This window comes from Pseudorasbora parva, chromosome 13, assembly GCF_024679245.1.
Source record: "Pseudorasbora parva isolate DD20220531a chromosome 13, ASM2467924v1, whole genome shotgun sequence".
Lineage (NCBI taxonomy): Eukaryota > Metazoa > Chordata > Actinopteri > Cypriniformes > Gobionidae > Pseudorasbora > Pseudorasbora parva.
In genome coordinates this window covers 46,814,773-46,841,574 of record NC_090184.1, presented here as the reverse complement: position 1 = coordinate 46,841,574, position 26,802 = coordinate 46,814,773, and the positions used below count along the sequence as shown (strand labels likewise).

Here is a 26,802-nt window from a genome sequence, read left to right as displayed (position 1 = left end):
TAATCACTGTAACCGATACTGTAAATACTCAACAAACGGTGTATAATCACTGTAACCGATACTGTAAATACTCAACAACCGGAGTATAATCACTGTAACCGATACTGTAAATACTCAACAACCGGTGTATAATCACTGTAACCGATACTGTAAATACTCAACAACCGGAGTATAATCACTGTAACCGATACTGTAAATACTCAACAACCGGAGTATAATCACTGTAACCGATACTGTAAATACTCAACAACCGGTGTATAATCACTGTAACCGATACTGTAAATACTCAACAACTGGAGTATAATCACTGTAACCGATACTGTAAATACTCAACAAACGGTGTATAATCACTGTAACCGATACTGTAAATACTCAACAACCGGAGTATAATCACTGTAACCGATACTGTAAATACTCAACAACCGGTGTATAATCACTGTAACCGATACTGTAAATACTCAACAACCGGAGTATAATCACTGTAACCGATACTGTAAATACTCAACAACCGGAGTATAATCACTGTAACCGATACTGTAAATACTCAACAACCGGTGTATAATCACTGTAACCGATACTGTAAATACTCAACAACCGGAGTATAATCACTGTAACCGATACTGTAAATACTCAACAACCGGAGTATAATCACTGTAACCGATACTGTAAATACTCAACAACCGGAGTATAATCACTGTAACCGATACTGTAAGTAATCGGAGTATGTAGTATGTAGAGTATGTAGAGTACAGTGTATAATCACTGTAACCGATACTGTAAATACTCAACAACCGGAGTATAATCACTGTAACCGATACTGTAAATACTCAACAACCGGTGTATAATCACTGTAACCGATACTGTAAATACTCAACAACTGGAGTATAATCACTGTAACCGATACTGTAAATACTCAACAAACGGTGTATAATCACTGTAACCGATACTGTAAATACTCAACAACCGGAGTATAATCACTGTAACCGATACTGTAAATACTCAACAACCGGTGTATAATCACTGTAACCGATACTGTAAATACTCAACAACCGGAGTATAATCACTGTAACCGATACTGTAAATACTCAACAACCGGTGTATAATCACTGTAACCGATACTGTAAATACTCAACAACCGGAGTATAATCACTGTAACCGATACTGTAAGTAATCAATAACTCATATATGCATGATAGCTCTGAGAATGTGCAATCAAAAGGCTTCATTTTCTTGACTCAAACTCTTTTTCTTTGCATGTGTTTTGATTGGGGGTGAATGCGCGCCGGTGGTCTTTCACACACACCCGTCACATGGGATGAGGGGGAGGAGCCTGAGGAGCCTGCATGAATATTCATGAGCGTGTTAAGCAGAAATCTGGCTGTGAGAGGAAGAGCGTTTGCCACAAAAATCAGAGAAAAGCGAATACAGAAGCCATGCGTCATAAAACAAACTCAATATGATCACAGCTGAGAAAAAACTGAACGAGCAACCCATAATCACAGAGAGCTGCGTGAGTAAAGCAGATGTGTGTGTGTGTGTGTGTGTGTGTGTGTGTGTGTGGAGCTGCTTCCAGCGACCGCTTCTCTCTGAACACAGACAGAGATCTTCGTTATTGATCATCTGTGTCGAATAATAGTCGTTTGAACACACACTGATGTCTCGTCTGCACAGCAAAAAATGCTCTTCTTATTTAGTGTTTTTTTCTTGTTTTCTTGGGAAAAATATCCAAATGAAGTAAGGGTCCCCAAAACGAAACAAGATTATTTTTCTCATCCTATTGGCGGGTCATTTTCCCCAGAAAACAAGAAAAAATATCTTATGTCATTTTACTGATCTAGTAAATGCATCTTGATTTAAGAATATTTAGATATTTGGACTGGAAACAAGACAAAAATACTGAGTAAGAAGAGCATTTTTTGCAGTGATGCAGGTTGTGTGTGTGAGTGTGTGTGTGAGACGCAGCAAGATGATGATGAAGAAGCGGTGTGAGTGTGTGTGTGTGGCGGAGGATGATGATGTTGAAGAAGCGGTGTGAGTGTGTGTGAGTATGAGTGTGTGTGTGTGTGTGTGTGATGCAGTAAGATGATGATGAAGAAGCGGTGAGTGTGTGTGTGTGTGTGTGTGGCGGAGGATGACGATGTTGAAGAAGCGGTGTGAGCGTGTGTGTGTGTGTGTGATGCAGTAAGATGATGATGAAGCGGTCGCTGTAAGCATCTCTTCATCTCCTCCACAGCTCGATCGTTCCAAGGCTTACCGGCGTTCTGCTGGATCTCAGACGCCTCATCGGGGCTCGATTCGCTGGCCTGCGGATCCTTGGGTTTGACCCTACGACCCCGACCCAGAGCAGGGGGAGCAGTGGTGAGGAGGCCTATGAGCACAGCACATGTTAACTCTCTCTCTCACACACACACACACACACACACACACACACACACTATAACATCATTCACGCTCTAATCAATCAGTATCTGTGTAATAAGATCATTATCTGTGGTGAGGAGGCCTATGAGCATAGCACATGTTAACACACACACTCACACACACTTACACACACGTGAACTTCATTCACATCATTCATGCAAACTCGCATACGTCGATCTGACCTGAAAAGGAACCAGTAATGACGTCAGTCTACAGAACCAGATCTGGGGATTTGTACTATTATAATAATAAATGTTTAATACAAACCTGATTACAAAGAGTTGGGACATTTTACCAATTGTGAATAAAAAAGGAATGCAATAATTTAGAAATCTCTTAAACTTATATTTTATTCACATTAGAATATAGAGATCATATCAAATGTTGAAAGTGAGACATTCTGAAACGTCATGCCAAATATCGGCTCATTTTGGATTTCATGAGAGCTACTCATTACAAAAAAGTTGACACAGCAATAAGAGCCGGAAAAGTTAAATGTCCACATGAGGAACAGCTGGAGGACCGGTCTGCAGCTTATCAGGCCAACTGGCAACATGATTGGGTCTAAAGAGCCGCTCAGAGTGGCAGTGTCTCTCAGAAGATGGGCAGAGGATCACCAATTCCCCCAATGCTGCGGCGGACAATAGTGGAGCGATATCAGAAAGGAGTTTCTCAGAGAAACACTGACAAGAGTTTAAAGTTATCATCATCTACAGCGCATAATATCATCCAGAGATTCAGAGAATCTGGAACAATCTCTGTGTGTAAGGGTCAAGGGTCAAAACCAAACTGGATGGCCGTGATCTTCAGCCCTTAGACGGCACTGCAGCACATACAGGAATGCTCCTGTAATGGACATCACAACATGGGCTCAGGAATACTTCCAGAAAACATTGGTGAACACAATCCACCGCGCCATTCGCCATCGCCGGCTAAAACTCTACAGGTCAAAGAAGAAGCCATATCTAAACATGATCCAGAAGCGCAGGCGTCTCCTCTGGGCCAAGGCTCGTTTAAAATGGACTGTGGCAAAGTGGAAAACTGTTCTGGGGTCAGACGAATCAACATTTGAAGATCTTTTTGGAAAACTGGGACGCCATCTGGACTAAAGAGGACAAGGCCAACCCAAGCTGTTCTCAGCGCTCAGTCCAGAAGCTGATCTCTGATGGTCTGGGGTTCATGAGTGTGTGTGGCATGGGCAGCTTACACATCTGGAAAGGCCATCAATGCTGAAAGGTCTATCCAAGTTCTAGAGCAACATCTGCTCCATCCAGACGGCGTCTCTTTCAGGGAAGACCTTGCATTCTCCAACATGACAATGCCAGACCACACACTGCATCAATTACAACATCATGGCTGCGCAGAAGAAGGATCCGGCACTGAAATGGCCAGCCTGCAGTCCAGATCTTTCACCATTAGAAAACATTTGGCGCATCATAAAGAGGAAGATGCGATAAAGAAGACCTAAGACAGTTGAGCAGCTAGAAGCCTGTATTAGACAAGAATGGGACAACATTCCTATTCCTAAACTTTAGCAGCTCGTCTCCTCAGTCCCAGACGTTTGCAGACTGATATAAAAAGAAGAGGGGATGACACACAGGGGGAAACACGGCCACGGCACAACTTTTGGGAGAAAGGGTTAGCAGCTCTGGTGTGTTAATCCACAGACCAGCTCTCTGCTCACACACACACACACACACACACACACACACACACACACACACACACACACACACACACACACACACACACACACACACACACACACACACACACCCGCGCTCATTAACATGATTTATTTAAGAAAGCACCAAGGGCTGTGAGATTACTGTGACAGCTCTATTTTATAATTCATTTTCCACAGCCAGAGGATGGTGACACACTTACGAGAGGAAGATCCTCCAGAAAACCAACACACACACACACACACACACACACACACACACACACACACACACACACACACACACACACACACACACACACTGAAGGAAACATCAAACACACTCACACAGGGAAGAAATGAAGCCGAGCTGGACGCTAATGAAGCTCAGGAGAACATCTCTAATAAACAGCCTGATATGTAGGTCACAAACACGGCTTCAGCCAATCAGACGCGCTCTCGCTGTCGGGGGACTGCTGTCAATCAAGAGTGTGTGTGTGTGTGTGTTTAGCCTGATTGTATTTCATGAATAATTTCTGCTGGGTCTTGGGAGAAGCCGAGTGTTTGTTCCCTGTAAACAGTCCATCATTTGCATTCGCCGTCTCTAACCCACAATCCTTTGCTCTATGAACCACAGAGATCCAATTAGGGAAGGAAAGGTCAGAGTGGGAACTACGACACACACACACACACACACACACACACACACACACGGAAGAACAGAAGAAACTGACCACGTGCAGCATTCTGGGTAATATCACTCAGACCCTGACGCCTGTGCTGATGGTCTACGAGAGAACGCAGTCAAAGAAATGAGTGTGTGTGAGAGAGAGAGAGAGAGAGAGAGAGAGAGAGAGAGAGAGAGAGAGAGAGAGAGAGAGAGAGAGAGAGAGAGAGAGAGAGAGAGAGAGAGAGAGAGAGAGAGAGAGAGAGAGAGAGAGAGAGAGAGAGAGAGAGAGAGAGAGAGAGAGGAAGCGTTTCTACTCACCATTGAGCGCCACAAATGAATCTGGAGATAAATGGAAAATGTGTTAATTGGTTGAAATGGGATTCTCTCTCTCTCTCTCACACACACACACACACACACTCGCATAGCATTTATTACTGAATTCATATAATGACACATTCAAAACTACTGCAACAAGATTAAGACTTTCAGAAAGATCTCAGGAAGTGATGTCATGCCTTCAGACCCATCCACAGCAATAACGGCAGAGAGGATGAATGATCAGAGCCGTCCTGCTTTAAAGAGCTCCAGCCGTTAAAGCCACAGAGGACTAAACCTTTACGCATTAATATAGTTATCATTATAGTCACCACACCTAAACCTTTACGCATTAATATAGTTATCATTATAGTCACCAAACCTAAACCTTTACGCATTAATATAGTTATCATTATAGTCACCAAACCTAAACCTTTACGCATTAATATAGTTATCATTATAGTCACCACACCTAAACCTTTACGCATTAATATAGTTATCATTATAGTCACCACACCTAAACCTTTACGCATTAATATAGTTATCATTATAGTCACCACACCTAAACCATTACGCATTAATATAGTTATCATTTTAGTCATCGTTAGAACCGATCCCGTTTGTCAGGAGGAATATTAGGCTGCTGTCACTTTAAGAGCGGACGCACGGATCCATTACACTGATACACACACACGCGGTTTCTCAGTCTTGTGAGCACTTGACATTATTTAGAGTGTTTAAGCGCAGTAAGCAGTGAAAAAGACTCAGAGACGGCCGTGTGTGCACACTTTGAGGGAACGAGTAAAATGATGAGCAATAAATAAAATCCCACGCTGACATTAAAGCCATAATATATACAGCAACAATATTCACCCGGAGAAAACAAACGGCGAAAACTGCTTTCTTACTCAAAATGAAGAGTTTAGATCAGTAATCTGCCAGTGGGGTGAGAAGAATAATCTAGTGTTCTGAGTTCAGTGCGGCCCTATAGTGAACTTCTGTATCGATATGTTTAGGAAAATCTGTTTTTGACAACTCTTAGTTTATCATTTCAGATGTCCTTCTTTTAAAGATTACAACTGAAAAATGTACAGTATATAATATAAATAAAGTTCAAGCCGCAAAAGTGTCCAGTGTGTGTGATCACACACCGCAGAGTTAATGTCAAGCCCTGGTTATAATGGTCATCCGCTGGTATGGACGATAATATAGTTATGGCTGTGAATGGGCCTTTCTAAGAGTTCTGAAGTGTGTGTGTGTGTGTGTGTGTGTGTGTGTGTGTGAGATTGAGCTCGTGTGTCCAGCCCTCAGTAAACGGGTTCTGCTTACTTTGGCATTCGCCCAGTCCATCTGTGTTGCCCTGTTCCACGTCCTGCTCGAACGACCATCTGCACACACACACACACACACACACACACACACACACACACACACACACACACACACACACACACACACACACACACAGTGAGACGATTGACTTCAACACCTCCATTTCACACTCACTGACTTCAATCTCAAGTACATTTTCAAATAATCAGAAATGTGAATCAGTGCCATTCACACAATATCATGTGAACAAGATCTCAAACGGGACAATATTAATAATTAATAATAGATAACATTAATAAAGTTTCACCGATAATGAAGAACGGCTCGCTATTATTCCAGGACACGCATAACCAAACACACATAACGTGAGCTTAGATCGAGGATTTCTCACTCAATCCTGTGTGTGTGTGTGTGTGTGTGTGTGTGTGTGTGTGTGTGTCCTCGTGTGTTCTCGTCTGTGTGTTCTCGTGTGTGTGTGTGTGTGTGTGTGTGTGTGTGTGTGTGTTCTGGTGTGTGTGTGTGTGTGTTCTCGTCTGTGTGTTCTCGTGTGTGTGTGTGTGTGTGTGTGTGTGTGTGTTCTGGTGTGTGTCTGTGTGCTCTTGTGTGTGTTTTCTCATGTGTGTGTGTCTTCGTGTGTGTGTGTGTCCTCGTGTGTGTGTGTTCTTGTGGGTGTGTTCTTGTGTGTGTGTGTCCTCATGTGTGTGTGTCCTCATGTGTGTGTGTGTCCTCGTGTGTGTGTGTTCTCGTGGGTGTGTTCTTGTGTGTGTGTGTCCTCATGTGTGTGTGTCCTCATGTGTGTGTGTGTTCTCGTATGTGTGTGTTTTTGTGTGTCTGTGTGTTCTTGTGTGTGTTTTCTCATGTGTGTGTCTTCGTGTGTGTTTGTCCTCATGTGTGTGTGTCTTCATGTGTGTGTCTGTTCTCGTGTGTGTGTGTTTTTGTGTGTCTGTGTGTGTGTCCTCATGTGTGTGTGTGTCCTCGTGTGTGTGTGTGTCCGTGTCCTCGTGTGTGTGTGTGTCTTCATGTGTGTGTGTGTCCTCGTGTGTGTGTGTCCTTGTGTGTGTGTGTCCTTGTGTGTGTGTGTGTCCTCGTGTGTGTGTGTGTCCTCGTGTGTGTGTCCTCGTGTGTGTGTGTGTCCTCATGTGTGTGTGTGTCCTCATGTGTCTGTGTGTCCTTGTGTGTCCTCATGTGTGTGTGTGTGTGTCCTCATGTGTGTGTGTGTGTCCTCGTGTGTGTGTGTGTCCTCGTGTGTGTGTGTGTCCTCATGTGTGTGTGTGTCCTCGTGTGTGTGTGTGTGTCCTCGTGTGTGTGTGTCCTCATGTGTGTGTGTGTGTCCTAATGTGTGTGTGTGTCCTCATGTGTGTGTGTGTGTCCTCATGTGTGTGTGTGTGTCCTCATGTGTGTGTGTGTCCTCATGTGTGTGTGTGTGTGTCCTCATGTGTGTGTGTGTCCTCATGTGTGTGTGTGTGTGTGTGTGTGTGTCCTCATGTGTGTGTGTGTGTGTCCTCATGTGTGTGTGTGTCCTCATGTGTGTGTGTGTGTCCTCGTGTGTGTGTGTGTCCTCATGTGTGTGTGTGTCCTCATGTGTGTGTGTGTCCTCGTGTGTGTGTGTGTCCTCATGTGTGTGTGTGTGTGTGTGTCCTCATGTGTCTGTGTGTCCTCGTGTGTGTGTGTGTGTGTCTTCATGTGTGTGTGTCCTAATGTGTGTGTGAGAGCGTGCAGAATTGTCCGATATAAAATAATGATTATTAATATTCGGATCTCCGACATTATCCCTCCGGAGTCGAGACGCTCCTCTCAGAACCCATTTAATGAAGAGCTTTTTCTGAAGCGAAATCCTTTGCGTTGCGGACACAGATCGCATCCCATAATCCTTCATAAGTCACTTTAGCAGAACTGCACATCGAGCTGACATGACCTCCATCTGCTCCACTGACGAGACGGAGAACAGCAGAGGTGAGAGGTCACGACCCCGCAGAAACATCCAAATCACACACACATATCCAAATAAACCGATGAATTACGGAGCCTTCTGGGCTCACACCGCAAAACACACTCCTCTTACTCAGTATTTCTGTCTGGTTTCCAGTCCAGACATCTAAACACTCTTAAAACAAGAAGTATTTACTAGACAAGCGAAAGTAATTGTCTTGCTTTGGGGAAAATAGCTCAAAATGAAGAGAGTTTTTGCTTAAAATAAGATAAATAATCTGCCAATGGGGTGAGAAAAATAATCTTGTTTTCTGTTTGAATTAAGATTATTTTTCTCACCCCATTGGCAGATTATTGATCTTATTTTAAGCAAAAACTCTCTTCATTTTGAGTTATTTTCAACAAAAATTGTGAGATATTTAGACTGGAAACGAGACAGACTGACTGAGTACGAAGAGCATTATTTGCTCTTTTCCAGATGAGAAGCCACATGAGGCCGCAGAGGAGCGAGTGAGGCATGCTGGGTAATCTGACATCATCATTGGCTGGCCTGATCTATAATTACGGCGCTGAGAACGAAACGCTTACTTGGTGTCAGATGTGAGTTCTGTGCAGACGCCCTCTGACCCCCAGCCGCAGTACGGGTCTCTGGAGGCGATACAGGACCTGAGAGAGACACACACACGAGGGGTGAGCTGCAAAACCAGTCCAAACATCTAAATATTCTTAAATCAAGACGCATTTACTAGATCAGTGAAACGACAGGAGATATTTTCTTGTTTTCTGGGGAAAATTATCCGCCAATGGGGTGAGAAAAATACACGGCAATAAATGCTCTTCTCAGTATTTGTGTCTCGTTTACGTCCAAATATAAAAAAAAATCTTACATTAAGAAATATTTACTAGACAAGCAAAAGTGTTTGTTTTGGAGTTTTTAATCTGGTTTTCTGTTTTAATTAAGATTATTTCTCTCACCCCATTGGCAGAGAAACTCATTTTATTATGGATATTTTTATTCTCCATAAAACATGTCGTTTTACTGATCTAGTAAATGCATCTTGATTTAAGAGTGTTTAGATATTTGGACTGGAAACAAGACAAAAATACTAAATAAGAAGAGCATGTTTAGCTGTGTGAGTGAGTGTGAGTGTGTGAGTGTGTGTGTGAGTGTGTGTGTGAGTGTGAGTGTGAGTGTGAGTGTGAGTGTGAGTGTGAGTGTGAGTGTGAGTGTGAGTGTGTGTGTGTGTGTGTGTGTGTGTGTGTGTGTGTGTGTGTGTGCAGAGAGATGGCCGTACTTCTTGCAGTCTCCATGCCTCCGGCAGCGTGAGAGCGGGACTTTGACCACACAGGAGCTGAAGGCCACGAACAGAGAGTGGCTCAGGCGGTCGATCTGCATGCTCACGATACGCTTATCCTCCACACCGTCAATGCTGCACCTGAACACGCCAAACACACGACAATCACACGCAAATCACACGCAAAACACCGGAGAAAATGGGCAAAGAGGCGGGATGTGGGCGGAGCTTAGGTGACTAACAGACAGCAGACAAACGGCAATCCACCTGTCACTCAAAGTAACCACGCCCTTAATTATGCAGAACTTTAAGGCTTTATATAACGTAAACGAATGAGTTCTAAAATAATTCACCCCCTCACAGTCGTCATGAAGGTCAAAATTAGCCGTATAGACCAAAACCACAATTTATAGGGGAATCTACAGCTGAACACCGATCCGATTGGTCGATGTGAAATCCCGATACGTTCCTCCTCGTCGTTATGCTAAGATAGTTCTCTTCCGCTTAAGGCGATTGCTATTAAGAATTTACGCATTTATCATGTTTTAAATATTATACTCAACTGATGTTAATAAACTGGATATATATTTGAGTTGTAGGTTGGGGGTTTTCAGTAGCCATGCCTGAAATTATACATTATAAAACTTTAAAAGCCGCCTTTTCTCACACTCCGAGTCAGATAAATCCCCTTCAGGAGCACCAACTGCTCCAGTCTGTCTTCTGAAGGCGTTTCCTGAGGGATTAGTTGATATAGCATTCCTATCCTGAGTTATAGGACTTTTTACTCTAAAAAAAACATGATGAAAATGTATTTAAGACTATTGTCAGAATATTCTAAAGCACAGAATAAGAGACCCAGAATCCCGTCTGGAAAAGCCAAGCATTGAACCCAGGATTTTAATAGCCGGTCCTTTCCAATTTCCAGATTTTGTTTAAGGGAATGTATGCAAATGAGTGTCTATTTAAGTATACAACGCTTTGGTTTGCATATTAAAACATTAATTTACAAAAAATGTGTAATATTTTTGTCCCTTACGTTTATGTCAGTAATAAACTGGAGAAGTTTCACAGTGATTTCCTCTAATTAAATAAATTCCCTATTCACCTGAAGTCTCTCACCGTAACAGCAGAGAAAAGCGAACTCGATCAAACGAGAGCAGAAGGAAGCGGAACACTTTTCATTCTTGATGAATTTGCATCATTGCTTCTATTGATCACAGTGAGGCTCTGAGCCGACGGTCTGCACAAGCGGACTTCAGTGATGCCAACGAACGAGAGTTGTTGTTATTAGTAAAGGTTCAAACACGATTCCAAAAAATGTTGGGACACTGTCTTTTTATATCAGTCTGCAAACGTCTGGGACTGAGGAGACGAGCTGCTCAAGTTTAGGAATAGGAATGTTGTCCCATTCTTGTCTAATACAGGCTTCTAGCTGCTCAACTGTCTCAGGTCTTCTTTATCGCATCTTCCTCTTTATGATGCGCCAAATGTTTTCTAATGGTGAAAGATCTGGACTGCAGGCTGGCCATTTCAGTGCCGGATCCTTCTTCTGCGCAGCCATGATGCTGTAACTGATGCAGTGTGTGCTCTGCCATTGTCATGTTGGAGAAGGCGAGGTCTTCCCTGAAAGAGACGCCGTCTGGATGGAGCAGATGTTGCTCTAGAACTTGGATAGACCTTTCAGCATTGATGGCCTTTCCAGATGTGTAAGCTGCCCATGCTACACACACTCATGAACCCCAGACCATCAGAGATCAGCTTCTGAACTGAGCGCTGAGAACAGCTTGGGTTGTCCTTGTCGTCTTTAGTCCGGATGGCGTCCCAGTTTTCCAAAAAGATCTTCAAATGTTGATTCGTCTGACCCCAGAACAGTTTTCCACTTTGCCACAGTCCATTTTAAATGAGCCTTGGCCCAGAGGAGACGCCTGCGCTTCTGGATCATGTTTAGATATGGCTTCTTCTTTGACCTGTAGAGTTTTAGCCGGCGACGGCGAATGGCGCGGTGGATTGTGTTCACCAATGTTTTCTGGAAGTATTCCTGAGCCCATGTTGTGATGTCCATTACAGGAGCATTCCTGTGTGTGATGCAGTGCCGTCTAAGGGCTGAAGATCACCGCCATCCAGTTTGGTTTTGACCCTTGACCCTTACACACAGAGATTGTTCCAGATTCTCTGAATCTCTGGATGATATTATGCGCTGTAGATGATGATAACTTCAAACTCTTGTCAGTGTTTCTCTGAGAATCTCCTTTCTGATATCGCTCCACTATTGTCCGCCGCAGCATTGGGGGAATTGGTGATCCTCTGCCCATCTTCTGAGAGACACTGCCACTCTGAGCGGCTCTTTAGACCCAATCATGTTGCCAGTTGGCCTGATAAGCTGCAGACCGGTCCTCCAGCTGTTCCTTATGTGGACATTTAACTTTTCCGGCTCTTATTGCTGTGTCAACTTTTTTGTAATGTGTAGCTCTCATGAAATCCAAAATGAGCCGATATTTGGCATGACGTTTCAGAATGTCTCACTTTCAACACTTGATATGATCTCAATATTCTAATGTGAATAAAATATAAGTTTAAGAGATTTCTAAATTATTGCATTCCTTTTTTATTCACAATTTGTACAGTGTCCCAACTCTTTGGACTCTGGTTTGTACATTAATGCGCTACACTGATTTGGGCACAGTGTATAATCGCCGTAACGTGACCTCCGGTGCCGCTTTAATGAACGAGTCGATGACTCACGGTGAAAGCCCTCGGCTCGCCCGCACCGTTGCTTCCAGTTTCCACATTACACTCTTTAATCATTCAGAGATCGCTCCTCAGGCCTCGCCGTCCAAACCAGCAACACTCTTTAATTTACCAACCGCTGTAACCTGATAAACTGGTGTTAATGACAGAGCGCGGCTCTTCCTAATGCAACACACACTTCTCTTCCTAATGCAACACACACTTCTCTTCCTAATGCAACACACACTTCTCTTCCTAATGCAACACACACTTCTCTTCCTAATGCAACACACACTTCTCTTCCTGATGCAACACACACTTCTCTTCCTGATGCAACACACACTTCTCTTCCTAATGCAACACACACTTCTCTTCCTAATGCAACACACACTTCTCTTCCTAATGCAACACACACTTCTCTTCCTAATGCAACACACACTTCTCTTCCTAATGCAACACACACTTCTCTTCCTAATGCAACACACACTTCTCTTCCTAATGCAACACACACTTCTCTTCCTAATGCAACACACACTTCTCTTCCTAATGCAACACACACTTCTCTTCCTGATGCAACACACACTTCTCTTCCTGATGCAACACACACTTCTCTTCCTAATGCAACACACACTTCTCTTCCTAATGCAACACACACTTCTCTTCCTAATGCAACACACACTTCTCTTCCTAATGCAACACACACTTCTCTTCCTAATGCAACACACACTTCTCTTCCTAATGCAACACACACTTCTCTTCCTAATGCAACACACACTTCTCTTCCTAATGCAACACACACTTCTCTTCCTGATGCAACACACACTTCTCTTCCTGATGCAACACACACTTCTCTTCCTAATGCAACACACACTTCTCTTCCTGATGCAACACACACTTCTCTTCCTGATGCAACACACACTTCTCTTCCTCATGCAACACACACTTCTCTTCCTAATGCAACACACACTTCTCTTCCTAATGCAACACACACTTCTCTTCCTGATGCAACACACACTTCTCTTCCTAATGCAACACACACTTCTCTTCCTAATGCGACACACACTTCTCTTCCTAATGCAACACACACTTCTCTTCCTAATGCGACACACACTTCTCTTCCTAATGCAGCAACACACACTTCTCTTCCTAATGCAACACACACTTCTCTTCCTAATGCAACACACACTTCTCTTCCTAATGCAACACACACTTCTCTTCCTAATGCGACACACACTTCTCTTCCTAATGCGACACACACTTCTCTTCCTAATGCGACACACACTTCTCTTCCTAATGCGACACACACTTCTCTTCCTAATGCGACACACACTTCTCTTCCTAATGCGACACACACTTCTCTTCCTAATGCGACACACACTTCTCTTCCTAATGCAGCAACACACACTTCTCTTCCTAATGCAGCAACACACACTTCTCTTCCTAATGCGACACACACTTCTCTTCCTAATGCGACACACACTTCTCTTCCTAATGCAACACACACTTCTCTTCCTAATGCGACACACACTTCTCTTCCTAATGCGACACACACTTCTCTTCCTAATGCGACACACACTTCTCTTCCTAATGCGACACACACTTCTCTTCCTAATGCAACACACACTTCTCTTCCTAATGCGACACACACTTCTCTTCCTAATGCGACACACACTTCTCTTCCTCATGCGACACACTCTTCTCTTCCTAATGCGACACACACTTCTCTTCCTAATGCGACACACACTTCTCTTCCTCATGCGACACACACTTCTCTTCCTAATGCGACACACACTTCTCTTCCTAATGCGACACACACTTCTCTTCCTAATGCGACACACACTTCTCTTCCTCATGCGACACACACTTCTCTTCCTAATGCAACACACACTTCTCTTCCTAATGCGACACACACTTCTCTTCCTGATGCGACACACACTTCTCTTCCTGATGCGACACACACTTCTCTTCCTAATGCAACACACACTTCTCTTCCTGATGCGACACACACTTCTCTTCCTAATGCAACACACACTTCTCTTCCTAATGTAACACACACTTCTCTTCCTAATGCGACACACACTTCTCTTCCTAATGCAACACACACTTCTCTTCCTGATGCAACACACACTTCTCTTCCTGATGCGACACACACTTCTCTTCCTAATGTAACACACACTTCTCTTCCTAATGCGACACACACTTCTCTTCCTGATGCGACACACACTTCTCTTCCTAATGCAACACACACTTCTCTTCCTGATGCGACACACACTTCTCTTCCTGATGCAACACACACTTCTCTTCCTAATGCGACACACACTTCTCTTCCTCATGCGACACACACTTCTCTTCCTAATGCGACACACACTTCTCTTCCTAATGCGACACACACTTCTCTTCCTGATGCGACACACACTTCTCTTCCTAATGCGACACACACTTCTCTTCCTAATGCGACACACACTTCTCTTCCTAATGCGACACACACTTCTCTTCCTGATGCGACACACACTTCTCTTCCTAATGCGACACACACTTCTCTTCCTAATGCGACACACACTTCTCTTCCTAATGCAACACACACTTCTCTTCCTAATGCGACACACACTTCTCTGGGTTGTAGACGTTCAGCTCCTCCAGAAACAGGCTGTCGTTCAGGAAGCCGCTCCGCATTTTGGCCAGGAACTTCAAAACGATTCCTCGCTCGGATCCCAGGAAAACCACGGTGTGGTTGCGATGAGGGCCGGCGGCGTTGTCCACGGCGATACGAGTCAGACGGTACCTGACACACACACACACACACACACACATTTTACACATGTTAGGTTTTTGTGAATTGTGGGGATTTTCCATAGGCAATGCATTTTACACTGTACAAACTGTACATTCTGTCCCCCTACACTGCCCCTAAACCTACCCATCACACACACACACACACACACACACACACACACACACACACACACACACACTGCCCCTAAACCTACATTCTGCATTTTTACATTTTCAAAAAAACATCATTTAATATGTTTATGAATCCATTTACATTGTGGGGACCGCTGGCTGCTGATCTCAGATTTATATTACATTGTGAGGACATTTGGTCCCCACAATGTAATACTAACAAGTACACACACACACACACACACACACACACACACAGAACAAGGGTTACAATGACATTCCCTTCCAATTTCCTTCTAAAGAAATGAAACCCTTGTCTGGCGACTGCCTTTCCAATTAGCGAGCGCATCTCAGTGTTAATCAAATGTATGTATAATTTCCAAATCAGTATGCAAATACATTTTCAGGCTAATTAAAACCGGCAAGATGGAAATAAGACGACAAATAAATTACACAAGTTTTTCCAGATCTCTGGAGGCTTTGAATCGGCGTAATAACCGAGAGAAAGCGATACTTCAGCAAATGTGTTTTCAATAATTCACTTTTACTGGAGCAAATTTACACGAACCCAAATGAACAGAAACGTATCAGGCTGCAACCAGACGTCGTTTTCAAAGAGAACACACACACACACACACACACACACACACACATCCATCCCATCATCCACTTCATTACAGACGTCAGTGTGTGCTTTCATCCTCTTTCCTTCAGGAGCTGATGTGGAGATCCACACTGCAAAAAATGCTCTTCTGACTCAGTATTTCTGTCTTGTTTTGGGGAAAATAACTCAAAATGAAGAGAGTTTTTGCTTAAAATAAGATAAATAATCTGCCAATGGGGTGAGAAAAATAATCTTGTTTTGTTTGAATTAAGATTTACGGAAGAGGATTAGGGCCAAGCAAAAAAAAAAAAAAAAAAAAAAAGCATCTCGAGATTAAAGTCATTTTAATGCGAGATTAAACTCGTTAAATTTCGAGAAAAAAAGTCGAGATACAATCTCGAGAATAAACTCATTAAATATCGAGAATAGTCGTTCTGTTTTGAGAAAAAAATTGTTATATTTCGAGAAAAAAGTTGAAATAAAATCTTGAGAAATGTCATTAAATATTGAGATACTGATAGAGGACATTAATATAAGTTATTCATAATTAGCTAAAGTTGATGGTATTTCTTTGTTACTGAAAGAAAGTCTGAAATATAGCTTGACTAGTGATCCGACTCTGCCATGTCCTCTATCAGTACGCTACGCAATGAACACTGATCGAACGCGCTATTCTCAAGATTTTATCTCGACTTTTTTTCTCGAAATATAACGAGTTTAATCTCGCATTATAATGACTTTAATCTCGAGATGCTTTTTTTTTTGCTTGGCCCTAATCCTCTTCCGTAAAGATTAGTTATTTTTTCCCAAAAAAAGACTTTATTACTTTTGCTTGTCTAGTAAATACTTCTCGTTTCGGTAACACTTTATAATAACTACACAAGTTGAAGCATTAGTAAATAGTTAATTCATCATTTATAAAGCATTAATAGGCTGTTTATTAATACAGATATAAATGCTTTGTTCTTGATTTATAAGCATATCTATAATGTGTTTAATAATTGTATTTTCCTACTTTATAAACTATTAATTTATCATTCCTAAATGAAGTATTACATTATTCACAGAGCAGTTATTTAGTCGTCGTCAGAGGGTCATATGATCATTTAGAAAGTGTAAGTAAAGGGTTAAACAAACTATTTAAATGTACATTTACACATCGTATTATTTAGACATATAGTAATAGTTACTCTGTGTGTTAATAAATGCTTTATTACCATGTAGTTGATGATTAATTCTGGAAGTTATGAAAGATTTAGTAGTTGTCAGTCTTTCTGTGAGCTCATCTAAAGGACGGTTTCTGCCTCGTGAGGCGTTTATAAAGACTCCGGGAATATAGCGCACAGAAATATTTATTAACTAGTAACTTAATATCAAATTTAAATGAAACCTCTTTAATGTCATGGAAAATATAATCCCTGTAGACCACCAGAAACCACCGCAAGAATTTTTAGATGTTTGGACAATAAACGAGACAAAAGTACTAAATAAGAGGAGCATTTGCAGTGCTCGCTCAGGCTTCATGTCTGATTCAGATGCAAATGACTCGATTCATCCGTGAAAAAGAGCAGCCCTCTCTCTCTCTCTGAATCCATATTTGCATAACAATCCGTGATTAATGTGGCGCTCTCTCACCGAACCATAGTCTTGAGGAACCAGGGCCGGTTGGCGACGGACGGCACCGCCTCGTCCATCAGTGGGTGGAGCTTGATGAAGTTCAGCGTTTCATCCGGAAACTCGTTCGACACTTTAAACTTCTCACCGGAGGAAGATCCTGCGCAGACGCCCGGCCTGAAGAACAGCAGTGAAGATCAGCAATCAATGCATCATTAAAGGGTCATAACACACACACACACACACACACACACACACACACACACACACACACACACACACACACACACTGCCCCTAAACCTACCCATCACAGGAAACATTCTGCATTTTTACTTTCTCATAAAAACTCCTCCTGTGTGATTTATAAGCCTTTTGTAAAGTGGGGCCATGGGTAATGTCCTCATATTTCACCCTCTCCTGTAATACCTGTGTCATACCCATGGCATTATACACATTTGTGTCCTGATAACACACACACACACACACATCATCGAGCTTGGTTTGGGTTACAGGAGCCATCGGTGGCGCTGGTGTTGTGTTTTTAGACACAATATCAACAATGTCACTAAAGAAGTGTGTGTGTGTGTGTGTGTGTGTGTGTGTGTGTGTGTGTGTGTGTGTGTGTGTGTGTGTGTGTGTGTGTGTGTGTGTGTGTGTGTGTGTGTGTGTGAGGGAAATATCAGCTTGTCCAGCTTCTCAAATAACCCAGCGTTAAGGGAACAGTGGATGCAGTTTTTATTTCCGGAGCTCTGCAAGTGTGTGTGTGTGTGTTTGTACAAATGCCATTTTATGAGCTCAGTCTGGCCGAGTGGAGCCCAGAGTCTCAGAGAGTGAAAATGTAATGGTTGATAACCTGGGCCTGATAGAGTCTCAGTGGTTTACCTGGGCCTGATAGAGTCTCAGTGGTTTACCTGGGCCTGATAGAGTCTCAGTGGTTTACCTGGGCCTGATAGAGTCTCAGTGGTTTACCTGGGCCTGATAGAGTCTCAGTGGTTTACCTGGGCCTGATAGAGCCTCAGGGGTTTACCTGGGCCTGATAGAGCCTCAGGGGTTTACCTGGGCCTGATAGAGTCTCAGTGGTTTACCTGGGCCTGATAGAGTCTCAGTGGTTTACCTGGGCCTGATAGAGCCTCAGTGGTTTACCTGGGCCTGATAGAGCCTCAGTGGTTTAACTGGGCCTGATAGAGCCTCAGTGGTTTACCTGGGCCTGATAGAGTTTCAGTGGTTTTACTGGGCCTGATAGAGCCTCAGTGGTTTACCTGGGCCTGATAGAGCCTCAGTGGTTTACCTGGGCCTAATAGAGTTTCAGTGGTTTACCTGGGCCTGATAGAGTCTCAGTGGTTTACCTGGGCCTGATAGAGTCTCAGTGGTTTACCTGGGCCTGATAGAGCCTCAGTGGTTTACCTGGGCCTGATAGAGTCTCAGTGGTTTACCTGGGCCTGATAGAGCCTCAGTGGTTTACCTGGGCCTGATAGAGTCTCAGTGGTTTACCTGGGCCTGATAGAGCCTCAGTAGTTTACCTGGGCCTGATAGAGTCTCAGTGGTTTCCCTGGGCCTGATAGAGTCTCAGTGGTTTACCTGGGCCTGATAGAGTCTCAGTGGTTTACCTGGGCCTGATAGAGTCTCAGTGGTTTACCTGGGCCTGATAGAGCCTCAGTGGTTTACCTGGGCCTGAAAGAGCCTCAGTGGTTTACCTGGGCCTGATAGAGCCTCAGTGGTTTACCTGGGCCTGATAGAGCCTCATTGGTTTACCTGGGCCTGATAGAGTCTCAGTGGTTTACCTGGGCCTGATAGAGCCTCAGTGGTTTACCTGGGCCTGATAGAGCCTCAGTGGTTTACCTGGGCCTGATAGAGTCTCAGTGGTTTACCTGGGCCTGATAGAGTCTCAGTGGTTTACCTGGGCCTGATAGAGTCTCAGTGGTTTACCTGGGCCTGATAGAGTCTCAGTGGTTTACCTGGGCCTGATAGAGCCTCAGTGGTTTACCTGGGCCTGATAGAGTCTCAGTGGTTTACCTGGGCCTGATAGAGTCTCAGTGGTTTACCTGGGCCTGATAGAGTCTCAGTGGTTTACCTGGGCCTGATAGAGTCTCAGTGGTTTACCTGGGCCTGATAGAGCCTCAGTGGTTTACCTGGGCCTGATAGAGCCTCAGTGGTTTACCTGGGCCTGATAGAGCCTCAGTGGTTTACCTGGGCCTGATAGAGCCTCAGTGGTTTACCTGGGCCTGGGCACCTTCTCCTCCGGCACCGGGGTCCAGTTGGAGTCCGGAGACTTCTGCTCTTTGAAGCGTCCGGTGAAGGCCAGTGCGACCTCTGCCATGTCATACGCACAGACAGCCGAGCCCGGGATACTGAAACACATTCAACATAGAGACGCTTTCAGCCAAAATAACCCCACTCTGAATCACTCCTGAGCGTCTGAGAGCCACACAACGGCCGGATTGTGACTCTACGAGTTGTGAAGATCTGACTAATCCAGCCTTCCATCCACATGAGCTCATTACATTCACTGGAGTTTGCCCCGAACAAAAATCCATGCCGTTTCTTAAAGGGACTGTACAAAAATGTAAATTGTGTGATTAATTCCTCCTGTGGTTGGCCAGCCGTCAGACCTCCGTTCATCTTCACACACAGATGAAGATATTAGTGTTGAAATCCGATGGCTCAGAAAGGCCTTCATTCACACCAATGTCATTTCCTCAACCGTTATGAATCAGCGTATTGATTCATGATTCGGATCGTGTGATGATGGTTGGCCAACCACAGGAGGAATTAATGACACAATTTACTAATTTACTAATTAATAATTGATTTCTGGATGAACTAACCCTTTAAACTGGGTCATTAATATAGTAGAAATTTGAAATTATTTTTGAATTTAGTGCCTTCTAGACTGAGAAAAGACAGAAAATGTATTTTTGTCTCACGGTGATGAAAGACTACAATTCCCAGAATGCATTGCTCCACTGCCCTACGAGGCCACTCCCACAAACACCACTACTGGATCACTGGATCACTTTTCCACCGCGTTCATCTTCATAAATTCAGTTCAGTTAGAGAACAGACACTACGAATAAAAACTCAACGTGTGCCGAGCGAGAGTCACTGCCAGTGTTTTAGGTAACGCGTTACAAGTAACTTGAGTTATGTAATCAGATTACTTTTTCAAGTAACTAGTAAAGTAACGCATTACTTTTAAAATTTACAAAAGAATATCTGCGTTAATCGGCTAATGATGCCGGAAGAGCAGCACATAGCGAGATTCTCGTGCTTCACCTGTTATATGGTGTGGAGAAGGTTGCCATGACGACGTCCCGTCCGTGGATGTGGATGACGTCGGTGACGGCCTGCAGGATGTTGAAGTAGAAATGGGAGTCTCCAGGGATGGAGCAGTTGAGCCGCGTCTTTAGGAAGGACGTCCACTGCTTCTCCAGGACACGCTGCGAGCCGCCGCGATCGTTCTTACACACGCGAGCCACTCGCGGGAACACCACCTGATTAGAGACACGCGAGTTAAACAACTGCATTAGCATACACACCAGCGGACGATAATTGCAATTAGCATACACACCAGTGGACGATAACTTTAACGATACTATACTAGCGTTCACACCAGCGGACGATAACTATAACGATACTATACTAGCGTTCACACCAGCGGAAGATAACTAGAACGATACTATACTAGCGTTCACACCAGCGGACGATAACTATAACCATACTATACTAGCGTTCACACCAGCTGAAGATAACGATACTATACTAGCGTTCACACCAGCGGACGATAACTATAACGATACTATACTAGCGTTCACACCAGCGGAAGATAACGATACTATACTAGCGTTCACACCAGCGGACGATAACTATAACGATACTATACTAGCGTTCACGCCAGCGGAAGATAACTATAACGATACTATACTAGCGTTCACACCAGCGGAAGATAACGATACTATACTAGCGTTCACACCAGCGGAAGATAACGATACTATACTAGCGGTCACACCAGTGGACGATAACTATAACGATACTATACTAGCGTTCACACCAGCGGAAGATAACGATACTATACTAGCGGTCACACCAGTGGACGATAACTATAACGATACTATACTAACGTTCACACCAGCGGACGATAACTATAACGATACTATACTAGCGTTCACACCAGTGGAAGATAACTATAACCATACTATACTAGCGTTCACACCAGCGGAAGATAACGATACTATACTAGCGGTCACACCAGTGGACGATAACTATAACGATACTATACTAGCGTTCACACCAGAGGACGATAACTATAACGATACTATACTAGCGTTCACACCAGCGGAAGATAACTATAACGATACTATACTAGTGTTCACACTAGCGGAAGATAACGATACTATACTAGCGTTCACACCAGCGGAAGATAACGATACTATACTAGCGTTCACACCAGCGGACGATAACTATAACGATACTATACTAGCGTTCACACCAGCGGAAGATAACGATACTTTACTAGCGTTCACACCAGCGGAAGATAACTATAACGATACTATACTAGCGTTCACACCAGCGGAAGATAACGATACTATACTAGCGTTCACACCAGCGGAAGATAACGATACTATACTAGCGGTCACACCAGTGGACGATAACTATAACGATACTATACTAGCGGGTCACACCAGCGGACGATAACTATAACCATACTATACTAGCGTTCACACCAGCGGAAGATAACGATACTATACTAGCGGTCACACCAGTGGACGATAACTATAACGATACTATACTAGCGTTCACACCAGCGGACGATAACTATAACGATACTATACTAGCGTTCACACCAGCGGAAGATAACGATACTATACTAGCGGTCACACCAGTGGACGATAACTATAACGATACTATAGTAGCGTTCACACCAGCGGACGATAACTATAACGATACTATACTAGCGTTCACACCAGCGGAAGATAACGATACTATACTAGCGTTCACACCAGCGGACGATAGCGTTCACACCAGTGGACGATAACGATACTATACTAGCTTTCACACCAGCGGAAGATAACGATACTATACTAGCGTTCACACCAGCGGACAATAACTATAACGATACTATACTGGCGTTCACACCAGCGGAAGATAACGATACTATACTAGCGTTCACACCAGCGGACGATAACTATAACGATACTATACTAGCGTTCACACCAGCAGACGATAACTATAACGATACTATACTAGCGTTCACACCAGCGGAAGATAACGATACTATACTAGCGTTCACACCAGCGGACGATAAACTATAACCATACTATACTAGCGTTCACACCAGCGGAAGACAACGATACTATACTAGCGTTCACACCAGCGGACGATAACTATAACCATACTATACTAGCGTTCACACCAGCGGAAGACAACGATACTATACTAGCGTTCACACCAGCGGACGATAACTATAACCATACTATACTAGCGGTCACACCAGCGGACGATAACGATACTATACTAGCGGTCACATCAGTGGACGATAACTATAACGATACTATACTAGCGTTCACACCAGTGGACGATAACTATAACGATAATATACTAGCCTTCACACCAGCGGACGATAACTATAACGATACTATACTAGCGTTCACACCAGCGGACGATAACTATAACGATACTATACTAGCGTTCACACCATCGTAAGATAACGATACTATACTAGCGTTCACACCAGCGGACGATAACTATAACGATACTATACTAGCGTTCACACCAGAGGACGATAACGATACTATACTAGCATCGTTCACACCAGAGGACGATAACGATACTATACTAGCGTTCACACCAGCGGACGATAACGATACTATACTAGCGTTCACACCAGCGGAAGATAACGATACTATACTAGCGTTCACACCAGCGGAAGATAAAGATACTATACTAGCGGTCACACCAGCGGACGATAACTATACTATACTAGCGTTCACACCAGCGGACGATAACGATACTATACTAGCGTTCACACCAGTGGACGATAACGATACTATACTAGCGTTCACACCAGCGGAAGATAACGATACTATACTAGCGTGCACACCAGCGGAAGATAACTATAACGATACTATACTAGCGGTCACACCAGCGGAAGATAACGATACTATACTAGCGTTCACACCAGCGGAAGATAACGATACTATACTAGCGTTCACACCAGCGGAAGATAACGATACTATACTAGCGTTCACACCAGCGGAAGATAACGATACTATACTAGCGTTCACACCAGCGGAAGATAACGATACTATACTAGCGTTCACACCAGCGGAAGATAACGATACTATACTAGCGTTCACACCAGCGGAAGATAACGATACTATACTAGCGTTCACACCAGCGGACGATAACTATAATGATACTATACTAGCGTTCACACCAGCGGACGATAACTATAACGATACTATACTAGCGTTCACACCAGCGGAAGATAACGATACTATACTAGCGTTCACACCAGCGGAAGATAACTATAATGATACTATACTAGCGTTCACACCAGCGGAAGATAACGATACTATACTAGCGTTCACACCAGCGGACGATAACTATAACGATACTATACTAGCGTTCACACCAGCGGAAGATAACGATACTATACTAGCGTTCACACCAGCGGAAGATAACGATACTATACTAGCGTTCACACCAGCGGAAGATAACGATACTATACTAGCGTTCACACCAGCGGACGATAACTATAATGATACTATACTAGCGTTCACACCAGCGGAAGATAACGATACTATACTAGCGTTCACACCAGCGGAAGATAACTATAATGATACTATACTAGCGTTCACGCCAGCGGAAGATAACGATACTATACTAGCGTTCACACCAGCGGAAGATAACTATAATGATACTATACTAGCGTTCACACCAGCGGAAGATAACGATACTATACTAGCGTTCACACCAGCGGAAGATAACGATACTATACTAGCGTTCACACCAGCGGACGATAACTATAACGATACTATACTAGCGTTCACACCAGCGGAAGATAACGATACTATACTAGCGTTCACACCAGCGGAAGATAACGATACTATACTAGCGTTCACACCAGCGGAAGATAACGATACTAGCGTTCACACCAGCGGAAGATAACGATGCTATACTAGCGTTCACACCAGCGGAAGATAACGATACTATACTAGCGTTCACACCAGCGGAAGATAACGATGCTATACTAGCGTTCACACCAGCGGACGATAACTATAATGATACTATACTAGCGTTCACACCAGCGGAAGATAACGATACTATACTAGCGTTCACACCAGCGGAAGATAACGATACTATACTAGCGTTCACACCAGCGGAAGACAACGATACTATACTAGCGTTCACACCAGCGGAAGATAACTATAACGATACTATACTAGCGTTCACACCAGCGGACGATAACTATAACGATACTATACTGGCGTTCACACCAGCGGAAGATAACGATACTATACTAGCGTTCACACCAGCGGAAGATAACTATAATGATACTATACTAGCGTTCACACCAGCGGAAGATAACGATACTATACTAGCGTTCACACCAGCGGAAGATAACTATACTATACTAGCGTTCACACCAGCGGAAGATAACGATACTATACTAGCGTTCACACCAGCGGATGTCTCTAGCTTTAGATGGACTCTGGTGTTCTCCTGAACACGATCTCAGCGATATCGTGTATTTATCGTTAGTTCTCGTCCCTGGAGTGAGTGAGCCGTTACTGCAGCCCAGCTGGTGCAGATTTTACTGTAATTTGATCAGTTGTGTAAGGGTCCCGTCAGGCTCCTGTAATTACAGTAATCTGGCAGTGTGTGTGTGTGTGTGTGTTACAGTAATCTGGCAGTGTGTGTGTGTGTGTGTGTGTGTGTGTGTGTGTGTGTGTGTGTGTGTGTGTGTGTGTGTGTGTTACAGTAATCTGGCAGAGTGTGTGTGTGTGTGTGTGTGTGTGTGTGTGTGTGTGTTACAGTAATCTGGCAGTGTGTGTGTGTGTGTTACAGTAATCTGGCAGAGTGTGTGTGTGTGTGTTACAGTAATCTGGCGCAGTGTGTGTGTGTGTGTGTGTGTGTGTTACAGTAATCTGGCAGTGTGTGTGTGTGTGTTACAGTAATCTGGCAGTGTGTGTGTGTGTGTGTGTTACAGTAATCTGGCAGTGTGTGTGTGTGTGTGTGTGTGTGTGTGTGTGTGTGTGTTACAGTAATCTGGCAGTGTGTGTGTGTGTGTGTTACAGTAATCTGGCAGTGTGTGTGTGTATGTGTTACAGTAATCTGGCAGTGTGTGTGTGTGTGTGTGTGTGTTAAAGTAATCTGGCAGTGTGTGTGTGTGTGTGTGTGTGTTACAGTAATCTGGCAGTGTGTGTGTGTGTGTTACAGTAATCTGGCAGTGTGTGTGTGTGTGTGTTACAGTAATCTGGCAGTGTGTGTGTGTTACAGTAATCTGGCAGTGTGTGTGTGTGTGTGTGTGTGTGTGTGTGTGTTACAGTAATCTGGCAGTGTGTGTGTGTGTGTGTTACAGTAATCTGGCAGTGTGTGTGTGTGTGTGTGTGTTACAGTAATCTGGCAGTGTGTGTGTGTGTGTGTTACAGTAATCTGGCAGTGTGTGTGTGTTACAGTAATCTGGCAGTGTGTATGTGTGTGTGTTACAGTAATCTGGCAGTGTGTGTGTGTGTGTGTGTTACAGTAATCTGGCAGTGTGTGTGTGTGTTACAGTAATCTGGCAGTGTGTGTGTTACAGTAATCTGGCAGTGTGTGTGTGTATGTTACAGTAATCTGGCAGTGTGTGTGTGTTACAGTGATCTGGCAGTGTGTGTGTGTGTGTGTGTTACAGTGATCTGGCACTGTGTTTGTTTGTGTGTGTGTGTGTGTTACAGTAATCTGGCTGGGTGTGTGTGTGTGTGTGTGTGTGTGTGTGTGTGTGTGTGTGTGTGTGTGTTACAGTAATGTGGCAGTGTGTGTGTGTGTGTGTTGCAGTAACTGGAGACGCTCCGGCTGTAATTACTGCTCACCGACGCCTCAGGTCTCACACACACTCTGCCTCTGAACTCTCAGAACAATCAGCCTTTGTCTCGTCTGTTTGCTTTTAATAATCACAGGCCAGGAAGTGAATTATGAACTAAAGGCTATTTACGGCCGGCCGTCAGATCCCAGACGGAGTGTGTGTTATTTTCAGAGTGTGTGTTATTTTCAGTCCCTGCGTCCTGAGGGTCCGTCTTTAAAACCCTCACACACTTCACACGCCACTTCCTGTGCACTTCCCCAGCC

The 26,802-nt window shown here is 43.8% G+C and overlaps 1 protein-coding gene across 3 annotated transcripts in view; it reads right to left on the bottom strand.

The window, feature by feature from the left end:
• sema6a (sema domain, transmembrane domain (TM), and cytoplasmic domain, (semaphorin) 6A) overlaps window positions 1-26,802 on the bottom strand; it is an 89,296-nt gene that overhangs the window by 13,276 nt on the left and 49,218 nt on the right. The window contains exons 10-19 of one of the 3 annotated variants that reach the window (XM_067414612.1): window positions 20,749-20,966; window positions 19,692-19,823; window positions 17,496-17,651; window positions 14,961-15,134; window positions 9,626-9,766; window positions 8,919-8,996; window positions 6,399-6,457; window positions 5,073-5,093; window positions 4,819-4,872; window positions 2,255-2,368 (exon numbers count right to left, since the gene is read on the bottom strand). In XM_067414612.1, the coding sequence (XP_067270713.1) occupies window positions 2,255-2,368; window positions 4,819-4,872; window positions 5,073-5,093; window positions 6,399-6,457; window positions 8,919-8,996; window positions 9,626-9,766; window positions 14,961-15,134; window positions 17,496-17,651; window positions 19,692-19,823; window positions 20,749-20,966 (1,147 nt within the window). The remainder of the gene's footprint in view (window positions 1-2,254; window positions 2,369-4,818; window positions 4,873-5,072; window positions 5,094-6,398; window positions 6,458-8,918; window positions 8,997-9,625; window positions 9,767-14,960; window positions 15,135-17,495; window positions 17,652-19,691; window positions 19,824-20,748; window positions 20,967-26,802) is intronic. The other 2 variants (XM_067414613.1, XM_067414614.1) reach the window with 2 other exon arrangements.